This window comes from Lutra lutra, chromosome 14, assembly GCF_902655055.1.
Source record: "Lutra lutra chromosome 14, mLutLut1.2, whole genome shotgun sequence".
Taxonomy (NCBI): Eukaryota; Metazoa; Chordata; class Mammalia; order Carnivora; family Mustelidae; genus Lutra; species Lutra lutra.
In genome coordinates, this window is record NC_062291.1 from 61,820,470 (window position 1) to 61,839,364 (window position 18,895).

The window sequence follows — 18,895 nt, forward strand, 5'->3', positions numbered from 1 at the left end:
TTCTAGCGAATGAATGAATGAATCAACGATCAATCAATCAAAGAACGAATGCAGTCAGCCTCAGTGACTTAGTCCTTGCTTTCTGCCTAAACTTCGGCACCCCAGGCCACTCGCGGGCGAAACCCCCCCCCCCCGGGGGGGGGGACGCTGCTTGGGGAGTCGCTCGGCCACTGGCAGTTTCAACCTCGCCCACCAGAGGGCGCCAGCTGCAATTCTCCCCTCTCTCGGGACCCCTGCCACAAGAAAGTGAATAGTCTTAAGCCTGGTTGGCCCACCACGCTGGCTCCGCATGGAAGCAGTTCAGGAAACCCCTCCTGGAGAGGAGAAAGGGGCCTGCGACCCCGGATCACTGCAACACAGAGGGAAATCACCTTCCTTTATCCTCATCTTGAGAGAAAAGGAAGGTTAGAACTCCTCACCACCAAGGAGGGGGGAGCCTACTCCAGGGAAGTGGGAATGCCTTTCCGTGTTGTGGGACGCTCTCCAAAGTTTACCTTACCTGCCTCAGTACCTTACCTTACTTACCTGCTTCGGGTTACCTAAGGACCTCTCCCACTTGTTCACCCATTTGCCCAGCAGCCAGTGTGGGAGGGAGTGGGCCTGGCTCCACCACCCCACACCCCACCAGGCACTGTACTCTGTCCATCCTCAGCAAGTCTGGCCCCAGGCTGTCTCAGGAGTTAACCTTTTGTTTGTTTGTTTGTTTGTACGGGGGACACTGAAATACGCCCCCCCCCCCCCATCAACACAGCTGCTGAACTGCTGACCCCAGAGCTGGTCACATACACACTAAGGCTCACACCAGGTAGTTTCCTTTCTCTTCCTCCAATAGCAGCAGTCAAACCTCAGAACACCTGATTACAGGCACCAGAGACCCCCAGATCAGGTGATGTGCTGGGGGTCAGGAACCCTTTAGGCCAGGAGGCTGAATCCCAGGGGCCTCTCTCTGGCCCCATATGCCAGGCCACCCGGATTCTGGTTTCCCTGTCACCCAATCTGGCCAGCCCCCTCCATCTGGCCCCCGGAATCAGGTTTCTAAGGGCCCAGACCGGCTCAGAGACAGCCTGTAAGACTGGAAGGAGGAGCCAACAGTGGCCTCTGCCCTATCCCTCACAGGCCCTCTCAGGGCCTGAGCCCCTTCGTGGAGCTAGGGATGCACATTCCTCCGACTGCTTAAGTCCCCTTATCTGCCCCCCTGCCCATCAGCCTGAGTGCTGACAGAGGCCCAGGCCCCTTGTTTGGATGCTGATAACCTCCTGGGATAGCCCTCCCCCACCTGTAGGGACTGGGAATGGGGTTGGTGTTGGGAGGTCCTCTTTTAGCAAGGCAGTTGGGACCCAGGCCTGGCCCGGGGGGTCCTAGGGATAGCAGGATCCCATATTTCCTCACCCTCCCCAGGCCCAGGGCCACCCTTGATGCTGCCACAGTGCCACCTGGTGGTCCCTAGGGGAATGCCACACCGGCAGGTAAAGAAGCCACACAAATGAGTTGCAAAAAAACTCCACATCACTTTATTTGAACCTTTATCCAAAAATGTAAAAAGTATTAAAAATGTGTAGTCCTGAGCTTCACATGCTGATCTCCAATCCCACAGGCAAGGGGGAAGAGAGGGTGAGGACAGAAGTTCAGAGTTCCTCCCAATCCTGGAGAAAAGAGAAACTCAAGTAGGGCCTAAGATTAGAAAAACACCAGGGCTCTATGAGGGATAGGACCACCCTCTCTCCTAGCACCAGCCCAAGACCCCACCTCTCCACCCTCTTCAATGGAGAAGCCACATTTAAATTTCTTAAAACTTGTACAGGAAAATGGTGCATGGCACATGGGGCAGGCAGCTAGCCGACCTGAGGAGAGCCAACAAGGTGTAAGCATCTACGCCTTCACCTGATTGTCCTACCCCATCTCGGTCCTTGCTTAGCACCCTTCTCCCAACTCACCAAGAAGGCTAAGGCCTACCCCCCTGCTTCTTGGCAGGCAGGATGGAGCACAACTCAGCTTCTTCCTCCTCACTACCTTCTTCCTCACTCTCTTCTTCCTCAGAAACGTCATTGCTTATAGTAACTGGTGGAAACATAAGCAGTAAAGGAAGAGGAGGTTAAAGCCAGACCGTTTTCATACCACATATCATTTATTCATGCCCTGTGATGCTAGACTTGCAGGGACCCTGACCTCTTAGAGCTTATGATTTAGGTGGGAAGAACCTCAGATACTAAGATGACAGAAAGCCAAAGGAGACCACATTAATGGGCGTGAAGTTGGGACAGGTTTCATGCAGGAGGTAGGCTTGAGTAGGACAGAAAGTGGAGGGTATAGCCTGTATGGGAGCTGCACTGGGTGATAAGGCTGGGATGGGGCAGGACTGTGGAGCAGTGGGAGAGACCTGATGGGAATTCACCAGAGGCAAAGTAGAGGACACTCACCAATCTGGTGCCTCCCAGTGATCCGCACTGGGCCAGAACCTGATTTCAGGCGGAAGGTTACAGGTGGCTGAAGCTGGAAGTCATCCAAACTCAGCTGGAAGAAGACAAGGATGAAGGCCTGGCCTGCTCCATCTTGTGATGAGTCAGTTCTCCAGTCCTCAATTCCTCACCCTCACCCCCACCCCTATCCCCCACTTCACCACCCGGCCTGGCAGGGAAACTCACCATGGGTTGGCAGGACAACTTCAGATTGGCCACGGGGACTGCAATCTCTTGGTGGTCATGATTCCTGGCCACGACTTCTACCACATTACACTCATCTTTGGCCCCCTCGGTGAGGCAGAGCTGGGAAGAGTACACAGGGCCTCTGGGTCTCCTCAAACAAGGGCTGGCACCACAAGTGGAGGCCTCTACCCTAAAACTGGCCCCGCCCCAGTGGTCCCTGGATCACCTAACCAGGGAAGCGCCCATGTAGGGGCCAGGCAGACAAAGTGACTCCCAGCTATTCACAACAATTCCCCGCCCCTCACCATGGTCAAAGCCAGCACATGCTCCGCATCGTCCTCTTCCTCTACCTTGAAGGTGAAAGAGCGGGTGTGGCCGGAGAGCTCACAGCCTGGAAGAGGTAACAGCGCGAGTGTGTCTGAGTGTGCGTGGGGGGGGGGGGGAGTTCCACCAAACCTCTGTCACGTGTAGTAGCCATGGTCAGACCGGCCATTTACGCTCCCACTTCTCAAGAACACCTGGGACGCTTGGCCCAGGGCCCACCCCTGCACGTTTGGAGCAGGGGGTCGCACCGCCCCCTTCCGCTAGCGCTGCCGCGTGCTGGGCCCCCTTCGCTCCCACCCACGTCGTGTATCCATTTGCACTCCTGTTCAGCCCTGCCCTTGACCGCCCCAGGACCACCTCCATCCCCTCCTTTCTTCAATACCGAAAAAAAAACTGTCCATGGTGACCGGAGCCGGGACCCGCAGACCGCCGATACCCCCAGCCCGGGCTCGGCTCTCCTGACTCAGGAACGCTAAAGCGGCGGCGGTGCCGGCGGCCATGCTGCAAGGGCCGTCTGGGAACTCCGCCCCCGACACGTACAAAGCGGGGAACTCGCCGCTGGTTCCGGCCCCGCCTATTAAAGGAACCGCGGGAGTTTGAGAGAGGGACCGAGGCGCAACCTGTCCAGGGCAGCCCGCCCGGCCTGTGGTCAAACCGTCGTTTGGTCCTACAGGGACAGGGCGGCACATCACAGAAGCATGTATTTCTTTTTTTTAAATGTGAACACCCTTGCTTATTTCCGTGACCACGGCTCTCAGTGTGGCTCCTGCCTCCCATTTTCTTCCTCTCACCCTCTTCTGTCTCTACTCCCCCAATCCAGGGTAAGCTTTCATTAAAGGGAGAATAGATAAAGTGGAAACCCTTCCCAACTCTCCTTGTCAATGCGAATTTCAGGGTAGGGTTTTTTGTTTTTTAAGATTTTTTAAAAATTTGACATTGATAGAGACAGCGAGAGAGGGAACACAAGCAGGGGGAGTAGAGAGGGAGAAGCACGCTTCCCGATGAGCGGGGTGCCCCATGCGAGTCCATGCAAGGTTCCATCCAGGTGACCTGAGCCCAAGGCAGCGCTTTTCTTATAAAAGCAAAAGAATTATGCTTATTTGCCTTTGCTCCAAGAAAGCCCCTCGAGGATTCTTACTTTTCAGCTCCGGGTGTTTTCTATTAGAACCAAGGAACCACTCGGTCCTCTTCCTTATATGCTTCCTGCTCTAAGGACCTTAAGTTTACTGTCCAGAAGGCCTACTTTTATGGAGCTTTAGATGCTGCTTGGATGCTGGCGCTTGTTAGCAAAGCATGTCATTTCGGATTTGGGGATGCTCATCCTTGCAGACACATTGTGGAGTTTATTAATTCCAAATCAACCCAAAATATCCTTCCACCTTACACTCCTCAGTCACATAGTTTCGGGAGGGCAACTCCCCATCCCCTCCACCGCCCCCCACCATTCACCTTTTGATCAAAGAATCTGATGAACTGTTAAGGCAGCTAATTTGAATGAGTCCCTTATCCCACTAGAAGGAGGGGACTCATTCAAATTAGCTGCCTTAACTCACACCCAGGCTAACTGTGGGGAGGGTGGCTTGGCCAAGAGCTAGTCTACTTTTGTCTTTTACCTTGCCTTGAGGAAAATCTGGAAGTCTTTTTACTGAAGATGGGAAAGGGAAAGTGCAGCCCCTAACTTGAAATAGCTGTGGAGAGTACTTCCTTGTAGGTAATGCATGAAAGGCAGGAGAAAAAGTACCAGGCAGACACAAGAAGTAGGTTTACACAGTACACCACCACACACATTCACTTCAAGTTTTATTTTGCCTCTTGCATGGTCTTCAGATAGTTTTACAGTTCGTTTTCTATAGGAACTGAGCTGTGATCTAAACAATCAACAAAATGTCATTCCAACCTTAATAAATATTCATAACCACAGAAGTGAGCATAGCACTTTACCATCCTAGAGTGATGAAAGTACAGGCCTGGACATCTGTTGCACAGTTAGCATCTATGACAAGAGGACCAGCCAAATGATTATTATAAGCCAAGAGAAAACCACAAGCAACCTTGCTAAAAATCCTGATTCCATAAGTTTACCCTGAAATCCTCCAGATAAATGCTACAATTGTCTACTAGCATACAAAATGTACTTAAAGAGACAACCAAGTGGCACTAAGTTGTTTTAAACAGTATCTTATAGAGATCTTCCCTTAACCCTTTAAAATGCAAACTTGGTTCCAGCTTTCCAACATCATACCCTTCTATCAATTAAAGGTTTCCACCCTGAAAATGAAGGTCTCCTTCTTCCTCCTCCCTTCATCTTACCATTCAGTGCACACTCACAGGCCCTGGTTCAAAGTCACTAGATACCACTAGGTATGATGCTTTAAGACTCAAAAGCCCACACTGATGAACTTCATGAAGGAAAATGTTTCAAGTTTCCTTCTCCTTGCACCTCCCACCTCAGCTCAAAGTAAAACAGCTGGTAACAAAACTGCAGGGAAACAAGATAACAAAATCCTGTTCTGAATTCATGGAAGTCAGCCAGCCATGATGAAAAAATGAATCCTGCAGAGATTACCTGCTAGCCTCATGCTCAGAACCCCTAAAAACACCAAACCTAAATTAAAATACATGGAGCTTTCATAATCTGTGGTTAAAGGAAAGAGGGAAAAAAGGGGTAGCCTCTAAGTCACTGGTTAAAGTGTGCTCATTTGTTTAAAAATTAGATAAAAACATGCAAGAATTAAAGACTCTGATTTAATAAAACCAGTTGTAACAGGTCTTGAAATTAAAGGACAACTGATCTCAGGGCAAATGGGACCAATCAGTCCCTGAACCCTACTTGACAGATGTCAAAACTAACATTTCACATGCTGACCTGCATCGAGGTTAATTTCCAGAAGTGACTGCACTTTGCAAAACATTGAGTCCCATGAAGTTAGGCTCGTACCCAAAGTGGTCATGGCCTAGCCCTAGGTGGGAGGCACTTCAAAAATAATACAACTTCTAAAAAAAAAAAAAAAACAACCCAAAACAAAGGGAAAAGTAAAGAAAATCCGTCTTCCACTGATTTACATTATTCAAAGTGCCATCCTGAACCACACCCTTTCATTTTTCAAAAGGAAAAAAAATTACAAAAACAGTGAACACAAACGATAGTCAGGTTACAGCTAGTTTATATACAAAAATTTACAAGTTTGCCATTTTTAAGCTTTTGCCACAAACAACTGCACATTTGTCCCTACAAAAGCACAACATGCCTGAACCAATGGTCACTACAAGAGACAATTGGTCATGGCTTTACAAAGAGCAGAAAAACCGCCCCAAATTAAAATCATTTATTCAGCTTAAAACTATGCCACAATCATCCCACTTGGAATCTCTACCTTGAAGCCTCTGAAACCTACGAACTCTTTCTCATTTCTGCCATGTCCCCAAAGAATGAGAGACATTTCATTCAATAAGCCAAAGAGGATGACAAATGATTTTGATTACTATCAGATGAGAAATGCAACCACACTGGATGCAGAACACAGTGCTGACTACCATTTATTGAAGACCCCCTCCCTATAAGCCCATGTAAAGAGGTCTTGGCACCTAACACAAGACCCAAGAAGGAGGCCCACATCTGTTTCAAAGAGGATTTGCATCAATACTATCTTCCAAGCAGTGAGTAATCTCAAAGTGTGATAGGTGAGTTTTACACAGTCTTCGTTTCTAATCCCAATTGGCAGATGTGTTGCCATTCCAGAGGCTGAACTGTATGAAGACCCCAACCACCACCCACCAGGTTAAGTTAAGAGACTTTCGGACAGTTCAAAGTGCCAACAAGTATCACAGGCTTCGACCAAGTATAACCACATCCTTTGGAAATCCTTCCATTTTTGCAATTTCAAAACAGCCTAACTTGCTGTAAAATTCCAGAATTCTTTTATCATCTGGTCTCACTTCACAGAAAGCCCCCCGGGAGCCTAGAAATGAAACAAATATTTAAAACGTAAATGTCAGTTAGAATCATGGATAGGAATTGTGAAGAATCCTTAATATACTTCAAACAGATGATAACAGGACCTTGTCTATAACAGCCCCTAAATTTCATATAATTTTTAAATTCCTATTAATATTCAATGAATATTAATATTTATCAATACCAAATATTGCAGTGGCAACTATCCTAAGTGATGGATATGTTAAACTAGCTTGAATGTGATTACTTATGATGTATTTCAAATCATCAAATTGTACACCTTAAATATATACAATTCTTGATTGTCAAAAATACCTCAATGTAAAAAAAAATCCAACTGTCAGTGAAAGTCTTCCCCAGAATGAAAATCTTCTGAGGAAAAGGCTGTAAGAAGCCTCAAATTAAAATAAATGGAGCAAAGCAAAGAATACCTCTGTTTGATGTTTTTAATATGAAGTACCTCTGAAGCGCCCATAGGGCAAAGGCCATTCCAGCTCATGTCACAAACTAATATTACCAGAATATGTTGTATATTCTAAGACATACCTCATATACCTGGCGTGATTCCGTTCCAAGAACAACACTGAGAATTATGCTGTCTTCAGAGAGAGTTGTTTAAATTATTCCACAAAGGGGACACCACTGACTTAAATGATAACAAAGATGCAAACAAGTGCATTCCCATTTATCAACAACCCTCTAAGGATTGGTCTCAAACAAGCTGCCCATTTTTATACTGCAGAAGAACTAAAAATAGTTTTCTACACTTAAGGTTTGTGTAAAAAAAAAAAAAGAAAAAAGAAAAGAAAAAGAAAATGTAGGGGCACCTGGCTGGCTCACTAGGCAGAGCATGTGACTTGATCTTGGGGTCATGACTTCAAGTCCCATGTTGGGCACAGTGTACTTTAAAATAAATAAAAAATAAAGTCTAGAATATTTATTATCTAGTCCTTTACAGAAAAGTTTCATACCACTAATATAAGTAAGTATATCCAAAGGTTGAAAATGGCAAACAAACTCAAGCTCTGCATTCCTAAATGTAGTTTCTTCCAAAGGTTCATTTAATTTTCAGTTATCATAGTGAGTCTCCTGGCAAAATAAAGTTAACCTCATGTGTTCACTTCTCATTTCAATGGAGCTCAAAATAAGCATTTGTAGTGTAAAAGAGTGGCATTTTCCAACTATTAATACACATACAATTCTTACACCACTAATAATTCAGAAGCCAAACCATAAATGATGGGGAGGGGAATGTAAATTCACTGTAATTTACTTTTTTTATCCTGTCCCCACTTAGCTCAAACACCAGCAACTACATGAATATGTACTCACCATTAGCCTTCAGTGAAGACAGGAGGCAAGCCATCATGCTTTTGGCTACGCTTGGGTCAGTTACTTTTTTGTGAATATCCATCTTTATCAGGGAAGGGAAGTTGGCAAGGAAAGTTTCTGGCAATACTTCCTGCTCTTCATGGAAACTCAACATTATTTTCTGTAAAAATTTGAAAGAGTCTCTTGACTTTTAGCAGCTACTCATTATATATCTATACCCCAACTATAGAACCCAGCAATAGGAAAAGGAGAGCCACATTCAGAAACTCTTCCAGTCATCATGTAATTATCACATGAAGAATTAATTAGCTTATAATTCTAGCATTTTCACTCTTAAAGTTTGTCTAAAGGTAATGTGGTGTCCTGGATTGGATTCTGAAACAAAAAAAGGACATTAGTAGAAAAACAGGTGAATAAAATGTGGAGTTTACAGTAATGAACTAACATTGGTTTCTTAAGACTTGGACAAATATAGGGGCGCCTGGGTGGCTTAGTGGGTTAAGCCGCTGCCTTCGGCTCAGGTCATGATCCCAGGTCCTGGGTTCGAGCCCCACATCGGGCTTTCTGCTCAGCAGGGAGCCTGCTTCCTCCTCTCTCTCTGCCTGCCTCTCTGCTTACTTATGATTTCTCTCTGTCAAATAAATAAAATCTTTAAAAAAAAAAAAAAGACTTGGACAAATATAGAAAATGGGTGAGGGATATAGGAACTCTGTATTATCTCTGCTAAATCTAAAAATAGTTAAAATTTAAACAAAATTTAAGTTTGTGTTGTTTGGGCACCTGGGTGGCTCAGCTGGTTAAGCAACTGCGTTCGGCTCAGGTCATGATCCCGGAGTCCAGAGATCGAGTCCCACATTGGGCTCCCAGCTCCACCAGGAACCTGCTTCTCCCTCTGCCCTTCTTCCCTCTCATGCTTTCTCTGTCTCTGTCTCTCTCTCAAATATAAATAAAATCTTAAAAAAATTTTTGAAAAAAAAAAAAAAAAGTTTGTATTGCTTGCACAAAATGTACATTTAAAAATATTGGGGTGCCTGGGTGGCTCAGTGGGTTAAAGCCTCTGCCTTCAGTTCAGGTCATGATCTCAGGGTCCTGGGATCGAGCCCTGCATCGGGCTCTCTTCTCAGGAGGGAACCTGCTTCCTCCTCTCTGCCTGCTTCTCTGCCTACTTGTGATCTCTGTCAAATAAATAAATAAATAAAATCTTAAAAAAAAAAAAATGTTGCAGCAGACACCTTGGTCATTTTTTTTATGTTCCTATGCTACGAACTATAATGATCAGGTATATGAAACAGTAAAACATCAACAGCTCAATCATCAGCATGCTGTGGTTATAATAGTATCTATGTAATCCCGAGTAAGTGAGGCTACTCCACACCATCCTCTTATTACACAGCCATATGGCTAGGGGCAGAAGGTAAGAAGTAGTAATAAACTGTAAGAGAACATTAAGTAAATTTGTATGGGGAAGAGAAGTAAAGAATTTCAGAAAAGGGGAGGAGGAACAACATGGAAGAAAAACGATGTCACAAATCAAAGGGTCCAAATATATACCTAAATGTATTTATTTTGAGCATAAACATTATCAAAAAGGAACTATTTTTAAATATACATATGGGATGTATAAACCAAAGTAACTGGACAGGAATTTGCAGAGGATGAGAAAAATTCACTGAAGTTGGGACAGGGCTGAGTGCTCCTCTCTGGGAGCCCCTGGGTAGCTCAGAAGGTTAAGCATCTGACTCTTGATCTCAGCTCAGGTCTTCATCTCGGGGTTCTGAGAGCAAGTCCTGCACTGGGCTCAATGCTGGGCATGGAGCTTACTTGGGAAAAAAAAAAAAAAAAAAAAAAAAAAAAAGTGCTCATATCTGGAAACAGGCTCTAAGTAGCTCACCTCTTTTATTTATTACAATGAGAAATATAGTACCGAGAAGGCAAGTGAGCCTCCAGACAAGCAAATGAGAGATTTTAATTACCTAAACTTGCCCTGAATCCCCAAAGGGACCATTTAAGTCTAGTGATTCAAAACGGAAGGAAAAAAGAAGTCTATTATTTTATTTTTACTTGAGGAAGTTATTATAACACTTCCAAATTTTAAAAAAACTCCATAATGCTGAGGGAACAATGGAAAATGCCATGCTTAAGGGGGGGGCCTGGGTGACTCAGTTGGTTAAGCATCTAACTCTTGATTTTGGCTCAGGTTGACATCTCAGGGGTCACTGTGGATCCAGCCCTGTTTCAGGGTCCACTCATGAAACAAGATTGGCTTGTCCCTCTCCCTCTGCTCCTCCCTCCAACCCCCACCCACATGTGCTCCCTCTCTCAAATAAATTAATTACAATCTCTTTAAAAAGAAAAGCTGATGTTAAAAAAAGTGTACTTAAGAATAAGCATCAAGAATTCTTTTTTGTAGGAAATCTATAAAGTACTGAGATTTTTAAGACATATCTGCTTACTTTAAGAAAAATTACTGTAGTATAACTCTAAACCTGTTATTACCTCAGCCTCAGAGAGTTCTTTGTCACCATTTGGCTTGGTATACTTCTCCTGCATGAAGGGAATCCAGGAAATTTTACATTTCTTAATGAAGGGGGTAACATCTACAGTGCCCAGGGCATAACCACATATGCCATCTTCATCTTCTAGGACAAAACAGTAATCCAGGCTAAGGGAAAGTAGTCCTCCTACTAACCTGCTCAGAAGAAAAGAAGGCAGAATAAGGTTATAACAAAAAACTTTAGACTTCAGTGATGTAGGTCTAATGTACTTGAATGGCAACCTATGGAAACTACATCTGGTTTAAGAAACTGAAAATGCACATTAATATTCTAATTTTATTAAAACTGAAGTGGGATTTCTAGAAAACCTTATTTCTAATCATCACCTCCCCTCAACCTGATTAACCTATGAAATGCTACTCCCAAATTCAACAAATCCAAATACTTCATCACATACTTGTCTCCAATAAGGTCAGGCTGACTTTGAAAAGGTAAACCCACTCCATCGTCATACATTTCTCTGCAAATCTTGTACACGGAAGCCTGAAAATACAATCTAGTTAAACGCATCAAGAAAAATAGCAACCGAATTTAGTACTAGGACTCGTAAGTTAGACTAGACTTCTAAAAGTTAGACTAGACTTCTAAGACAGGGAATAACAAAACACCTGGCCTGTCATAAATATCACCAATGCTTGTTAAATAAAAATTTATTTACAGAATCCTGTTTGCTGTATCAGTAGAAAACAGTATGGTTATAGTACACATAGAGTTGCTTCACAGGGGACAGTTTTAGGTAGCTGAGCAGTGGATTCAACATGCGGCATATGATGCTGAGGCTCTCCATTCCGTACTGTCCAAAATGTTTTAAACATGCTGTCTTTAAACAGACTTGCTGCTTCCTGTAAGCTGATTATCAACAGCCTACTGACACTTCACAACTGAAAACTACAGAATACTAAAAGAGAAAATCAGTGAAAGACAACCTATCTTTTGGACACACTGATTATATTTCAATTCCAACTCTAAGTACAGTTTAGCTGATCTTCATAAAGGAGGACTTGAAGGCCTTAGCTCAAGAGGTTATGAATCTAAGTTCCTTATCAGGTTCTTCCTCAAGTATTACCCCTCGGGTGTTCAATGTTTGTTAACTTTTCCACCTCAAGTACCTATTTGAAGACAGAAATACTTCCTCAGGTCATGAACCTGGAGTCCTTGGATCAACCCTCATTGGGTTTCCTGCTCAGCAGGGAATCTGCTTCTCCCTCTGACAATCCCCCCTCTATGTCCTCTCAAATAAATAAATAAAATTTAAAACAACTTTTTAAAATAAATAAAATATGAAATGCTTCATAATTTGCATGCCATCCTTGCAGAGGGGTCATGCTAACCATTCTTCTATCATTCCAATTTTAGCATTATAGCTGCAACACACCAGAATCGATTTTTTTAAACAGGGAGTTCAAAGGTACGTAGTAAGTGAGCACCATAACCATATACCAAGTGGGTAGGCAGACAATTACCTCATCTTTAGGAAAATATGGTCTGATAGTATAAACTTTGGAGGTAGGAGTCAGTGGGGGTGGTTGAAAAAAGAGATCATTTGCCCCATCAATAGGCAGCAAACGCTGTGGGAAGAAACAAAAAGGAGATGGATTAGTGTTGGGAAGATATCCATTTCTTTAAATGGGTGTGCACTGCAGATTACCAACTTAACATTAACTGGCTACTGCAGGCAGACCTAAAGAAGAGGGGTGTACTATGCTTTACTAAAATAAACACCTCTTTGCTGGGGGAAGGGGGTGCTTCTGAATAGAAATTACCCAAACTGAGTTACATAGCTTTAGTGGCATATTAATGGAGATTTAAATTTATAGTTAAAAAAAAAAAAATCTATTCCAGTATCACAAATCTATTGTTTTTTAAACCAATCTTATATAGACCATCTCTGTACTAAAAGATGGCAGAACAGAATGTCAGGAGGAGAGGTTTGGTCTGAAGAGGGTTATCTGTCCAGGAGACGCTTTATCCCCAAAGCAATGCGCTTCAGTTTGCTGTGCGCAGCAGAGCACCTGTTGGGGGGAGAAAAGTAGAGCACCTGAAAAGTCCATGAACAAATTCCAACACCAAAAAAGCTTCTTATTTTGTTCAAATTTTCATTAACAGATTGTTCTTTAGAGTACAAGTTTTATTTATAAGGTAACTGGGAAAGTATTCAAAAGTCCTTTCACCATTCACTTGCATATTATTCATCCTTTTTGCTCATGGAGTTTCCACTGGCAGACAAGCATGCGCGCATTGTGCATTGCGGGCGCAGATTAAAATGGTGTGCGACCTGCAAAGAAACAATGTGAAGTGTATACCTAGAGCCGCTGCGCTTCGCAGGCGCGGGGGGAATTGGCAGCATCTCCTTCAGAAATTACTGTGAAAGAGGAGGAAAATTTGATTTAAAATCCAGCTATGTAACTAAATTGAATTTGGGACTAGAAAGCCTTCGGCAGACCAATCCTTCCAGCCATCTGATGCGCAACATAAGGTTTCTCATAAAACAAAGAAAATGTCAATTCAGTTGTGAATTCATATTGATACCTGGAACTCTCCTGCTAGACCACCTCTAAAGGCCCAGGGTTCTTGGTCTCCAATTAAGAACTGTGCTGAAGAATGACTACGACACCCTGTTGAGATCAGATCCAAGCGGAGAACGTTACGAGAAAGGGGATTTCCTGGGGTCTCAAACGTCCAACACACTAACAAACACTTTGTGGAAATAGCTCTCTAACAATAATAATCCAGGGTTTCAGGACAAGGCTGTGATAATAATTTTTTTTTATTTGTAATGTAATTTCAATACCAATGTTTCTTCCTTTGATTAATGAATAATCACTGTAAAGAGTTCTATCTACCCTTTAATTATTGGAAGGAAAGTCAGTCTCAAGTCTGTCTGGGTCATCAAGCTTATATATTCCCTAGATACAGCTGTTAAAAAAAAAAAAATCAAGCCAGCTGCTTGCTCTGTAGTGAAATTACCGTAATCATGAAGTGAAATGAATTAGGCAAGACATTTTATTATCACAGCCCATGAAGGAATTAAACCTGTCTGAAGTCACATTTTACATTATGAGGAAGGGTACAGGAAGGGAAAAAGGGGGAGGGACAGGATTAATCTTGTCAGAAAACTAAGGTCAGCAGACTAAACAAAAGAAATTGTTCAGTAAGGTGACAGCAAAACACAATGAAAACTATTTTTTCTAAGAAAGACAATCCAATTCAGACTTGGTTAATACTAATAGCAGTCAGACAAATTCTAAGAACCAAGGAGAGCCAACTGATGCTCCTAATTTATCCAGAGCTAAGACATACTTTTCTTAAAAGTATGACAGTATCTGGCTCTTCTGATTGACCATTATACTCTTTGCAGCACATTGAACACAGGCACAGAGTGGAAGGGTTTGAGGTCCAGAAGTCAGCACTAAGGTCACCATGACTTAGCCAACTTCAGAGGCAATAAGGAAACTAACAACAAGAAATAATGGAAAGCAAATTATTTGGAGGCCAAATCAAAAGCACCTGCCTAGTCTTCTGACAAGATAAAGCAGCGCAATATAGTTCTTTTCCATTTGAAGACAGCATTCTACCTCCTGTTCAAGTTAACAGTCTCATCAGTACAAGATATAATGTGCTAGTCAGACAGTCCCAAAGCAAACCAGTTTTTTTGTTCACAATTCAGGCCCATTAAGAGATTATATCCAGGTTTGTCATTTTTTTAGGGGTAGGGGTGCTTTAAGAAAACATATATAGTATGTGAATTTGTAAAATAAATATGAAATAGGGTCAAAATTTAGGTTAAGAGAACATGCCCCATTCCATAGCTCAGTGTAAATTTACACTGCAGGAAAAAACTAGACTCTCAAACTTTAAGACAGCCAATTTATCCTACCCCCCACTTTGAGACTACAACATAACTAGCACTTCCAACTATTACAATAAAAAGCTGCATGTACGAAGAGCTGTGTAAATGAAAACATGGTTAATGCCTCAGTCGCTGCGCAAACGTGACTTCAGTTCATGTCTACTGCCCTTAAATCTGAGCTACCTCACAGATAGAACCTTTCAATTTAAACTAATTAATCATGACGCGCTGTGAACATCTGCCGCTGTCCATCCAATAGTAGTAGACACTTGTGCTGAGGATTCTCCCATCTGTACACAATGGGGAAGAAGATAATAGAAGTCGTTAGTAATCAAAAGAACTGCATAGCCACATTCTTTAAAGGACTGAATGCCAGCTGGACTGGAGAGAAGAGGAAAACAAAGGGTTCTACTCAGTAACTCCCTGAAATTACTACAGATCCATGAAAATATTCTCCTTGTAGTGAGCTTTTTGTAAAACTATGTGGATGGCAAGACAATTACTTAAAACTTCTAAGATGCTCTGACCTTGAATGCACAATAGCTAGCTACACAATTTGGGAAACTGCCCCCGTATTTGCACAGTACAGAAATAGAACCGGAGAGGAAGCAGAAATAATACTGTATATGATCAAAAATTTATTTTTTAGTAATTCCTGAATTTAAAAACTCAGTATCAAATGTTTTAAATGATACTTTCCCAAGCTCAAGAATCCAGATTTCAGACTAGAAACTTAGGATTTAAATTCCTGTAAGAGATTTAATTTTAACTCCCTGGCCAGAAGCCTGAAGGCAAAGGTTATCATCCAATAACCAATATAGAGGTTTTTCCTGAGCCTAGACATAGATATCACAAAAAAGAGGAGTCGTGGAGTCTTTTAACATGAGTTAAAAATCCTCCATCTGTTGTGCTAAATATACAGAAACCCAAAGTTCTATATTTTCAAAGTAACAGAGACACTACTTTTAACTGCTAATTAGGTGTGTCAAAGGAAAGCTTTATTTTTTTCTTAATATTTGAGAATCCAAAAGTATATAGGCAGAAAGTGAGAAATCTCACTGCTACTACTCCTTAATCTAAGCTCACAGTGTTCACACTCATCTGTTTCACAACCAAGACCAAGTAACCCATCATAGTATTTGTGACTACTATGAAAACTATGACATGTCAGTTAGCCTTGCTGCCTGCTGTGTGCTGTATGTTAAGTCCATTACATATTCCTTATAGCTGGATTGAAACCTGGAAATGAAATGAGGTCCCTGGAGAAACTTGGCCATGCTGGTGCTTTTTTACCAAGTTTGTTGAGAATTTCCCCAAAAAAGAAAAAAAAAATCAGTTTTCAAGAGACACAAAGAAGTCCATTTAATGAAGGAGAGAATTTTCAGGGGATTGCAATTTTCATCCCCTTCTAAAACCAATTATTTGTCAGAGGAATAAACAAAAAGCCATGTGAAATAATACCAAGTAGCACCAGAATAGCCTACCACTAAAGCTCGCATGCGCACAGGGCTGGGAGGATAGCTTCCTCTTGCCAGGCCCCTTAGGTCATTTCAGCAATTGTTCTGTTAAACACAGCAATTAATGTTATCAAGACACAGCAAGCAGCAGAGAGCTTACAGTCACAATTCATAGTGTCTCATCTCCAAATCAGATAAAGCGCTAGACAGGGTTCCATCCAGGAAGCATTCAGTCATAGCAAGTTAAAGTCAGTACTTTTCTAACACATTTTAAAGATATTTCTGCTGAATTAGCCCAAGGGAGAAAAATCAATTTGATGTATTTACGGAGACTTGCATCTCAAGTTTGCCAACAATGGCTATACCTTTAAAAGAAATCTAAGCAAAGAATTTAAATGGAGTTGGAAATTTGCCAATTTCTTACATATTTTTCTCCCTGTGGGATAATCTTTTTCTTTCTTTTTTTTTCTTTCCATTTTTAAGGGACAATATATCTGAGGAAGAGAGATTATTCCTGGTGCACCTACCTAACCACTGTACAAAAGACTTCACCATAGACATTATACTCTTGATATCCCAAACATAGGAGTACATGTCATAAAGGATTGTCCTGTTGGCACAGTTGGAGAGCCGAGTGAACATTCCCATCACCAATCCGCACATCTCCTCAAACTTGGCTGCTCGTGACCGCCATTCTTCAATCTATTGAAGATCAATAAAAATATGACTCAAAAAACTGCTAAAAAACAAAATAACCTAAAACATATTATAAACTGTATTATTAGGTACCTGCAACTTACCCTAAACATTCAAGGATCACTGGGCTTAAACTCTTTAGACAAGCAATAAGTCTGCGTCTCCCCAAAGCGACAAGTATTTCTAAAATAATCAACTCTGGGGGCGCCTGGATGGCTCAGTGGCTTAAAGCCTCTGCCTTCGGCTCAGGTCATGATCTCAGGGTCCTGGGATGGAGCCCCGCATCAGGCTCTCTGCTCAGCAGAGAGCCTGCTTCCCTCTCTCTCTCTCTGCCTGCCTCTCTGCCTGCTTGTGATCTCTCTCTGTCAAATAAATAAAATCTTTAAAAAAATAAAATAAAATAAAATAAAATAATCAACTCTGACTTTCCTTCATTCTATGAGATTCTATGCACCAGAATCAGCAGAGTCCACGTCCACTTTACAGAGCATATTCTAAGACGTGGTCAATTTCAGAGAATTACCAACATACTCATTAAAGGCTTCCTCCGTATCTTCACAGCATGGGGATCCACCCAGGCTAAAGAGGATAAATTAAGGGCGCCTGGGTGGCTCAGTGGGTTAGGCTGCTGCCTTCGGCTCAAGTCATGATCTCAGGGTCCTGGGATCGAGTCCCGCATCGGGCTCTCTGCTCAGCGGGGAGCCTGCTTCCCTCTCTCTCTCTCTGCCTGCTTCTCTGTCTACTTGTGGTCTCTCTCTGTCAAATAAATAAATAAAATCTTAAAAAAAAAAAAAGAGGATAAATTAAGCATACTCACTTTTTCAGAGTCTTTTCCTTTGCAATTGACACTAACAACACTGCTATTTGCTCGAAGCCACTGGAACTCTCTTAACATCTGTGCTCCTTTGGGTCCATGCTCATAAGGAAGGTAGAATAGGTCAGCAAGCAACTGCAAATCCTCCAAAGTCACTGGTTCCACAGTGTACAAAGGCTTTTCATTTGGACCTGGCACAAACTGCTCCTTGTTTGTCTGTTCATCAGTTTGCATAGGGGCAATATCACTAATGCAATCTTCCTGCATAGACATCTCTGGGGATTTTGATTCAGCTATGCTCTCTTTATCTGTGTCCATTGGTTTCAATTCCTCAGCCATTTTAGCTTCAACAATTTCAGTTAGTATTTGACTGTCATTCTTGTGGTCTGTTTCTTCTTGTTTTTCCACTACCATGTCCATGGGTTCCTCATCTGGTTGTTTCTTTTCTTCTTCCTTGGTCAGAGCTGTAGGCTCACCACTCAAGGCTGCTCCCTGGCTCATAATGGGCTCCTGATAAACTGTTGTAACTACAGTTGTGGCATTTAAAGAGGGTGCTGCAACTAAGGGTGTCCCATCAACTACACTTGCTTTAGCTCCACTGTGTGCAACTTGCCTACCTACAAAGACAAATCACCACAAAGATAATCAGAGTTAGAAAACAGAACAAATCAGATCTAGAGAAATGTTTTCTTGTATCTGTAACTGGAGCCTCAATTTGAGATTCTAGATAATATTGAGCCCTGAGAAAAGCACAATTTCTCTAAACCAACAGGGAGGTAGAGAGGGAAGAGAGAAAAAAGGAACATAATAAACATCCCCTAAATATGCCAACATGTATAATCTTCTCTTTTGAAGATCTAGATGTAAAAACAATTATTCCAAAAAAGGTATTTTTAAAACAAATTAGCATTCCATCAAGATTAAAAGCTACTTAAGACCAAAAGTTAAGATTTTAAAGACCTTATTCTCTAGATCCCTTCCTAAATAAGATTTTGTTTGGTGGGCCTATGACAGGCACATCAAATGTTGTTTACTTTAGGACTCAAGCATGTAATCTAACCCCCTTAAAAGAAGGGCCCAACTTACTGCTATACTGATGAGGTACACCAAACTCCTGCAACCATTCTGTTAAAGCTAACTTTAGAGCCATCTGTGGACTATAGAGCACATCAGTTTCAATATCTTCATCACTGCCTTCATTTTCTAACTTTATCTGGATTGATACAGTACTGTCTTCACTGTCGGCTGCAAAGAAAAAACACAAAAAACA

The 18,895-nt window shown here is 42.4% G+C and overlaps 2 protein-coding genes and 1 non-coding gene across 4 annotated transcripts in view; all 3 read right to left on the minus strand.

Annotated features, from left to right (window-relative positions):
- Positions 1–1,488: 1,488 nt before the first annotated feature.
- Positions 1,489–3,510, minus strand: NPM3 (nucleophosmin/nucleoplasmin 3). The gene is made up of 6 exons (XM_047701771.1): positions 3,349–3,510; positions 2,948–3,033; positions 2,643–2,762; positions 2,418–2,511; positions 1,935–2,058; positions 1,489–1,643 (listed from the first exon to the last, which is right to left on the minus strand). The coding sequence occupies exons 1-5, from the start codon at positions 3,464–3,466 to the stop codon at positions 1,943–1,945; spliced, it is 534 nt and encodes a 177-aa protein (XP_047557727.1). The 5' UTR covers positions 3,467–3,510; the 3' UTR covers positions 1,489–1,643; positions 1,935–1,942.
- Positions 3,511–4,749: 1,239 nt separating this feature from the next.
- OGA (O-GlcNAcase) overlaps positions 4,750–18,895 on the minus strand; it is a 28,570-nt gene continuing 14,424 nt past the window's right edge. For both annotated transcript variants that reach the window (XM_047701769.1, XM_047701770.1), the window contains exons 9-17: positions 18,712–18,870; positions 17,629–18,242; positions 16,643–16,817; positions 13,338–13,423; positions 12,272–12,376; positions 11,206–11,291; positions 10,750–10,942; positions 8,254–8,413; positions 4,750–6,925 (exon numbers count right to left, since the gene is read on the minus strand). In XM_047701769.1, coding sequence (XP_047557725.1) covers positions 6,789–6,925; positions 8,254–8,413; positions 10,750–10,942; positions 11,206–11,291; positions 12,272–12,376; positions 13,338–13,423; positions 16,643–16,817; positions 17,629–18,242; positions 18,712–18,870 — 1,715 coding nt within the window. In that variant the 3' untranslated portion in view covers positions 4,750–6,788. The remainder of the gene's footprint in view (positions 6,926–8,253; positions 8,414–10,749; positions 10,943–11,205; positions 11,292–12,271; positions 12,377–13,337; positions 13,424–16,642; positions 16,818–17,628; positions 18,243–18,711; positions 18,871–18,895) is intronic.
- On the minus strand, positions 12,083–12,185 carry LOC125085361 (U6 spliceosomal RNA). Its single transcript, XR_007122888.1, has one exon. It is a non-coding gene; the product is annotated as a U6 spliceosomal RNA (small nuclear RNA).